Source organism: Strongylocentrotus purpuratus, unplaced genomic scaffold (assembly GCF_000002235.5).
Source record: "Strongylocentrotus purpuratus isolate Spur 01 unplaced genomic scaffold, Spur_5.0 spur5_scaffold_20, whole genome shotgun sequence".
Taxonomy (NCBI): Eukaryota; Metazoa; Echinodermata; class Echinoidea; order Camarodonta; family Strongylocentrotidae; genus Strongylocentrotus; species Strongylocentrotus purpuratus.
The window spans coordinates 23,627,252-23,635,825 of record NW_022145606.1 but is presented as its reverse complement, the minus strand read 5'-3'; the positions used below and the strand labels follow the sequence as shown (position 1 = coordinate 23,635,825).

At 38.5% G+C, this 8,574-nt stretch overlaps 1 protein-coding gene across 1 annotated transcript; it reads left to right on the top strand.

The window, feature by feature from the left end:
* Positions 1-6,645: 6,645 nt before the first annotated feature.
* LOC115927644 (tripartite motif-containing protein 12A-like) lies at positions 6,646-7,644 on the top strand. The gene has a single exon (XM_030993768.1). The coding sequence runs from the start codon at positions 6,646-6,648 to the stop codon at positions 7,642-7,644; it is 999 nt and encodes a 332-aa protein (XP_030849628.1).
* The last annotated feature ends 930 nt before the right edge of the window (positions 7,645-8,574 follow it).

Below are 8,574 nucleotides of genomic sequence, written 5' to 3'. Positions count from 1 at the left end.
AGGAGAAGTGCAGAGCGGAACTTTGTATCTTGTCTCTTCGGCTGGTGTTACTCTTCCCAGGATTTCGTCAAAGAACTCTGGAGGAATCCTCAGATAGTTCTGGAAGGCGTTGACATCTTCGATGGGGAGCGCTCTCGAGTGAGAAATTATGAGTAGTGGCCCAGTTGCTACCTTCTGTCTTCCGATAACCATTTGCGCGTTACCCACATGGATCTTGGCCTTCTCATCCGCCTTCTTCCTGCTTGCTTCACTCTGGCCTCACCTCTCTGTAACTGCTGCTGGCCTTCTTCTTGCTGACGCAAAGAATGGATGTATGCACCCAGCAAACATGTACAAAAAAATCTTCTTCAACTTTGGCATTTATGATGTTGTCTCGTCGAAATCCCAGGATACAATGATTGCTATAGCTTGGGAGGCCTTCTTTTTATACCGTGGACACAAATTACTTGCTCCAAAGCTGCCCGGCGTCCACGTTGCAGCCGTAGAAAGCCTTGGCAGAACGTGAAAAACGTGTCAGACCTTGATCAGAACGTGAGAAACGTGAGGGACCCCATCAGAACGTGACGGGCCGAGAGGGAACGTTCTGGCATCTGTGGTAGACCGCGGGCCGAACCGTAGTGCGCCTTGGAGCCTCCGAGACTTAGCATCCTCCTCCCCCACGGCCCGTCAGGGATACCATGATAGATTGTGAGAAAACTTGGCAAGACTTAACAAAACTTGTATACAGAGAAAAAAAATTGCCAAAATCACACGGCGCACTACGTTTCGGGCAAGCGGGGCTGCCATGGCCGCCGGATACATTGTGTAAACGTAGCACAATAACGGATAGATGTGAGATGTAAACATTTCACATCTTCCTGTTGATACCTATTTTTCAGTCAAATTATGAAAAAAATGCTTTGGGTTGATCAGATCTGCGTGCTTGATAGAGTGTATATCAAAGAAGAAAAAGAAATGGAAATAGGTATGAAAGATAGAACGAGAGGTTAGGATGGAGACAACAAAAGAACACGAGAGATGAAAGGTCCACGGTTAGTTTATACGATCAATAAATACTACAGGGAGGCATGCAAATTCTATCGCACGCTGGCTCTGGCGCTCGTTGAGATATACTGTACTTTTATATATCTGCGCACGCGCACATTCATTTTTCACGTCACGGGCACAGAACTGGTATTTTCTAGTTCTGTGGTTATGAGTGGTGAATTTTGTGGACCATTGTGATTTTCTTCGCAGACTAGATTGGATTGTACTTGGTTCGTTTTGTTCTTCAGAATCCAGGACTGATTTTTATCGTAAGTTTGATTATTTGCTAGACAAGTTTACATTCATAAAATGTAAAGCATTCTCGTGAAATATGATTGGTCATTGGATGTGCCCAAACACGTTATTTGCTATTTGCATGTAAAATTTGAGGAGGTGGCCATGGCATATTCCCCAGCCTACACAGAAATAAAATTGTATTGGGAATTCTTTGATAAAACAAAAGCCTGAAAGGTGATTAGTAGAGCCAGACGTAGTCTCTGCCGAACAACCTCCGACTTCAGAGAATTAAGATTTTGGTCAACCCCAAGCCCCAGGCCAAGATGAATCACTAGGAAGATATTCAAAGTGAATGAAAAATGACTCATATTTCACGAGAATGCGGTGTCAAATTATAGAGATATCATGATGTTACATTGTACTTGTATTAAGTTACAAGTCGTGTGTAAATATAGTTCTGTAGATACACTGTCGCTCATAAAGGTGGAATATTTTAGTTTTACCCCAATTTATGAAATTATTTTAAAAATTATTTAAAAATAATAGATCTAGATAATAGTATACATTCTCAGATTTCATTGAATAATAATTTGCCAATGTGTGTTTTGCGGGACTGCTAAAGCATGTGTATGCTACTATACTTATTAACTAGGGAACCTATGCCCTTAAGTCATAAATGACAGTAATGAGGATTAATGCCCCACAAAAGGGCACTAATATAGCACATCGCCACGGTTTTGATCCTGGGGCCTCACAGTTACGAGGCCATAGTTTTGTCACTGAACCATGACTGTACGCAGCTGGGGCTAGGGTAGGGGGCAGTTTCCATAAATTAAAAAAAAACAGAAAATGCAATAAGTTTTCAATAATTTATTGCATTTTACCCCGGTCCCCAACATAAAAAATCCTCTGGATGGCCATGCATTATGGCACAAGGCATGGGCACACAGAAGATTTTTTTTATGCTGGGAACCGGGGTAAAAAGCAATAAATTATTGAAAATTTATTGCGTTTTCTGTTTTTTGTTTTAATGGAAACTGCCCCCTACCCTAGCCCCCGCTGCGTACAGTCATGGTTCAGTAACAAAGCAATGGCCTCGTAACTGTGAGGCCCCAGGATCAAAACCGCGTCGATGTGCTATTTTAGTGCCCTTTTGTGGGGCATTAAGCTTCTTTACTGTCATTTATGACTTAAGGGCATAGGTCCCCTAGTTGATAAGCATAGTAGCATACACATGCTTTAGCAGTCCCGCAAAACACACATTGGCAAATTATTATTCAATAAGATCTGAGAATGTATACTATTATCTAGATCTATTATTTTTAAATAATTTTTGAAATAATTCCATCATTGGGGTAAAACTAAAATATTCCACCTTTATGAGCGACAGTGTAATTTAATTTCCAACTAGATCTTACATTAAGACAAGTAAACTGCGTTCATCAGTAGAGACCAGGCGCAAGGTCGATCAGGAGACTCTCCTGGCTATTTGAGAGACAGTCTCCTATATTAGAGACTTGCATACAAAAAAAACTAAATAATCAATATCAACAACATGGCAATTTTTCCTCCAAAATATTTGCCTCTCTTAGGTCAGAAAGCCCATGCTTTTGTATATGGATCAAAACGATAACAAAATGTTATGAAAACAAACGTAGATGGTAACGTTTTGAAATAGACAGTCAAAAGGAATACATTTTCAAGAGGAATATGCTCATCGTATTGATTTGAGCCACGGGTATCCATTTGCAAGAAATGTAATAAAGAAAATTGATATGAAAGATAGGAGACTTTCTCACGAGTCCCAAATGGGCTTCCAAACATCTTGAAGAAATTCTCCGACATTATAGTTTCCTAAATAGAAGATAGTCTTCCATATTTCAACCGTGCGCCTGTACTACTCATACAAATATGACCAATTTCTTTTTATTGTACTCGAGGATGTTAGGGTCTTTTTTATACACCAATCTAGATTATAGTTGAAACGTAAACAAAATATCATGAATTTCTATGTTCTGTTGATAAATAATAATTGTTTTTACATTTATGGAAATTGGAGACAAAAAGAAAGAAAAAGAAAAAGAAAAAAAAAAACGACTATAATCATGGACGGTTATGGTAATTGAGTGAAGGTGTGGGTCATGTGTTGCTTTGGCTAATTGCTTAACTAGAGGGTACGTGCCCCCCCCCCAAGAAAATTAATAATGATGATGCATACCAAATTAAATAGAAAAAACACGTGAGAGCGAAGGGAAAGATAAAAACAAAGGTAAATGCACGTTAAATAATATATATGACATTAGAAGATATCCTCGAAAATGTTCTTCAAAGATTTTGTGACTACAACTTTAACAGATTTTAATAAAGAAAAGGTACGATTTGTTTTGATATCGGGTATTTAACCTGTGAACCGAAACTGACTTTCGATGATTATCTTACGTTGATTTCCCTGTTATGATGCATTTAATCTCATTATATTTACTATCATTATTCATATGCTTTTAACATGCTTTAAACACAAATCAAAACAACCTCCCAAAACTGCTTGAAACCAAATAGGTTTCCTTGAGCCTATATTTATGATCTTATTAATTATTGTATAATTGATATGAGCATTCCCGTAAAGAACACTGCTTGACAAATTTGGGGTCCTTAATTGAATGAATTCCTTTTTTTCTCCAACAAACTAAACAAAAAAATGATGGTAGTTTCAAGCTCTAGGCTTGTATACACGCTCAAAATTGATAGTAAGAGCAATAATTGTGATGATAATGATAATGAATGTAGTACTAATTTCTAGGTTGGTAATGTAACAGTCATAAAACAGTATTTATTGTTAAAATTGATAGTCAAGTTTGGGGCTTGGAAATGCCCAGTGGCATTAGTTCACGTAGGTTATTGAGCAATCAGTTCTGTCGATATTATAATTTGGTTGCATGTAGATATAGATAGCTGGAAAAATATCGTTCGGTATTTTGTTAGAAGCACACGTTTGAAGGTTGAGGTAACAGATACTGAACAATTGTAAAGATTTATCTCACAGCGTATTGCATATCTTAGTTCTAAATCAATATGCGCGAAAATTGTGTCAACTTCTGTACATACACTAGTTCTGATGGAGGAGTAGCATATGATATATACTCGACCATTTCATGTTCATGTATATTGCAATATAGGGATGGTTAAATGAAAAAAACATAAACAAATATATATATACAGTTGTATATTGAAATATATATATGGTACAAACTCATGGGTAAGTATTTCTGTTAATATCTCAACAACAGACAGTTGTCGACGTGGTCGACACAAAGTTCACTTCCAGTTTATTTACTGAGGACATGTTTTATGTAATATAGTTGGTAAAGTTTAGTCAAGGCAAAACAGGGCTTACACGATTACTACTCACATAAATAGTTGACAAGGTATCAAGCAGTAATCACAAGTAGATGTTAGCTGAAGAAACCTCACATCTCCCTGGTAAAATTGTTTATTCAATTCTCGAAACATGCTTTTGGGTGATCATATCTGCGTCTTTGATGTAGTGTACAGCAGAGAAGAAACAAAAATGGAGATAGAAGTGAAAGATAGTAGACATACCGGGAAAAAAAGACAGAGTATGGACTTTGAATATTTTTTAAACAGATATATGGCGCCATACAGTGCTGTTCATTATCATCATCATTTTCTGTAAAGGGGCAAGGACTATTTGGCCTCCCGGCTTGGTCAATCTGCCCCCAGATAACTTGACATCTGGTACAGCGTCTTTCAAGAAATTGCCGCAAGACATATCTAGGAGTAACACAGAAACATTCGGTTATAAAAACATAAATTGATCGAATATGACTTTGATTTCATGTAAACCGTAGATTAGAAACCTAGAGAGTTCGTAATTTCATAAGGAAATCGCTCGCAACATTTGGAAGCGGGATGATTAAGGCGGCCAAGTGAATACCTCCATATACACTGTTGGTCATAATGGTGGAATAATTTTTTTAAACCTCAATTTATAGAATTATGTTGACAATGATTTATTCCTAATAGATCTAGTTAATAGTATACATTCTCAGATTTTATTGAATGACAATTGGGAAGTGTTTGTTTTGCGTGACTGCTAAAGCATGTGTGTGCTAAAATGATAATCAACTAGGTGACCTACGTCCTTAAGTCATAATTGACAGTAATGAGGATTAATACCTTATAAAAGGGTACTGATATAGCACATCGACCCGGTTTTGATCCTGGGGGCTCACAGTAACGAGGCCACTGCTAAGCCAATGAATCATGACTGTACGCAGCGGGCGCTAGGGTACGTCGCCGCCCCCACAAAAAACAAACAAACAAAGAAAATGCAATACATTTTCAATAATTCATTGCATTTTGCCCCGACCCCCAACATAAAAAAAAACTTCTATGTGGGCATGCCTTGACCCATAATGCATGGCCCTACAGAGGAAATTTTCCTGTTGGGGACTGGGGGAAAATGCAATGAATTATTTAAATTTATTGTATTTTCTTTGTTTTTTGCATTTTGTGGGGGCGTCGACGTACCTTAGCACCCGCTGCGTACAGTCATGATTCATTGGCAAAACCGTGTCGATGTGCTATATAAGTGCCCATTTAAGAGGCATTAATCCCAAATACTGTCAATTATGACTTAAGGACGTAGGTCCCCTACTTGATTAGCATTGTAGCACACACATGCTTCAGAAGTCACGCAAAACAAACACTCCCCAATTGTCATTCAATAAAATCTGAGAATGTATACTAGTATCGAGATCTATTAGGTATAAATCATTGTCAAAATCATTCAATAAATTGGGGTAAAAATAAATATTCCACCATTATGACCAACAGTGTATATGTGGGCAACGCCGCAACGATCGTGGAGCCCGAATTATACTTTTATTTGACAGCGAGGTAGCGTAACATATCATATTTCGGGGGATTTGGATGACTGAAGCTTTGAATTTTGAATTTCTTAAAAGGATGATGTGACAAAAAATATATATCTGATCTATATGACTACAAACTGCCCCCCACCCCCCATGACTGAGCCCACGCTTCGACACAGGCTAGTGCAGCCTTCTGGTTTGAACTGATAATGGGCAATCCAGCAATGATATCGTCACTAATTGTTACACACGTGCAAATCAATAAAAATAATGGGACAGTTTTGGTCTTGGATTTTATTTCTTTAGCAAGTAAAGAGATAAAGAAATACGCGCTCAATTCCAATAATTTGCAACAAAAAGTATAATTTGTTTTCCTTTTTTTCTTTTCAGACATATTGACGTTTCCATTTCTGTGTTTGTAATAAGTAGCTGAACTTTCTTGCTCACATTTCTCCGATAAGTTTATGCCTCTTTGACTGACGGTATTATGGCTAAAAGGATAGCACTACAGGTGCCTGAGAGTTTGGCATGTCCACTTTGTCTCGATGCCTTCAAGGCCCCCACCCTCCTCGCCTGTGGACATACATTCTGCAAGGTCTGTCTGGACAAATACGATTCACATCGCCGAGGTCAAGATTTCATGGAGTGTCCGGTTTGTAAGAAACGCACCAAACTGGACAAAAATAGAGTCGCAGGACTTGCACCCAATTTCTCTGTAAAAGGCCTCGAGGAAGAATTACATGTACATCTTAAGGTCAATGGAAAATCAGAGTTCTGTTCCCTGCACAGTCAAGTCTACAAAGACATTCTGTGTGCGGTTTGCAAGGAATTCATCTGTCTGACTTGTTTGTTTGATAAACATCAAGGTCACATGTTTAAGAAGAAGGAAGAGTTGGAAGCAGAGTTGAAAAAGGAAAGAAAGTCTGTCATTCTAAAAAGTGAGAAGAAGAAAGCACAGATCAAAAAGTCTATTACCAATGCTGAGCAACAAATGCATCGTATGTATTCTGATCTGGATAATCTAGAAGGAGAAGTTGATGGAGCCTTTCGTGAAAAGTCAGAGATTCTTCTAAGACACAAGGAAAGACTATCAAAACAAATCAATGACATCCGCACAAAATCTGGCAAGGAAATGACAGATTTCATTGGACGCCAGAAACACTCATTGCAGAGTATGAATGTAAAGTGCACTCTTATGGAACAAGAGGGCAATGCAAGCACTAGTACTTGTAAGGTTTCAGACTCTGATGCATTAAAAATGCTTTACATGGAATTCACAAGTATGAAACAGGACTTGGAGAAAGACCTCAACGACCCGTCCATAACGCAAGTAGTAATTGGGAACACCCGGTTTTGCCCATCTGATTTGAATGACATTGACCTAGGTACTCTCCACCATGACGCTAGCGAAAGCGAGGATGTTTCTGACCTAGGTTCTAACAACCCGTTTTGGAGTCCGTATTTTTTAGATTCAGATTCAGATTAATTTTATTGGTCCGTTTGGGAATTCAGTTGTTGGCATTTACGTAAAGCACATGAACAATACACAATAGAAAAAATATACACAAATAGATAATACTCAGTAGCACATGTACAATGACATATTCATATGAAAACACGGATACAAATTTTGTTTACATAGTGGAATATAGCGATCCTTATGATTAATGACCCTCAATTTGATTTAGGAATAGCGACCCTCATCTTAATTCTTTATGAATAGTGACCCTTTGCTCCCATTCTGAATAGCGGACCTGCAGGTATGGGAAGTTACGCGTTATGAATAGGTGTCCTTATGAATAGCGGTCCTTACGAATAACGGTCCTTATGGATAGCGAATAGACCTCTTCAGGGGGATCCATGGTACATGTTCTGCCGACAAATGCTCCGCAAAAATCATCAATTGCTCTGAGTCATTTGCTCTGCCGACAAATTGCTAACCCGGCATTTTTTCCGCCGACATTTGCTCCGCCGACAATTGCTCCGTCGACAATATTGCTCCTCCGACACCTCCGCCCCCAAAGTGCCATGTAAATTTCAAATGCTCCAACAATGCTCCTTCCTCAAAGTACCCCGTTGAATACAAATGCTCGGCCGACGTAGCAGGAGTGCCCCGTAAAATACAAATGCTCCCTTTTGCAACGAAAACAAGATAGGAAGAAAAGAAAAGAAAAGAAAAGAAAAGGACAAGAAAACATGGAAAACAAAAGGTCAAGAAAAGAAAAGGCTAAACACAAGGGGAAAGGGATACAACATAGAATAGAGGAAGATTTAATTTCCATATTTTTGCATTGGCCTAAAACTTTGTGTCGGAAGGGTGTCGGTAAAATTAATGATTCGCTAAACTCGTCCGCCAACATGGAATTAACAATAATTCTGAAATAATACTTGCCCATTTGATTCAAAAGGGGCGTAA

Bases quoted from the DNA above. Each gene is read 5' to 3' on its own strand.
- LOC115927644 (XM_030993768.1), top strand. From the start codon at position 6,646: ATGGCTAAAAGGATAGCACTACAGGTGCCTGAGAGTTTGGCATGTCCA.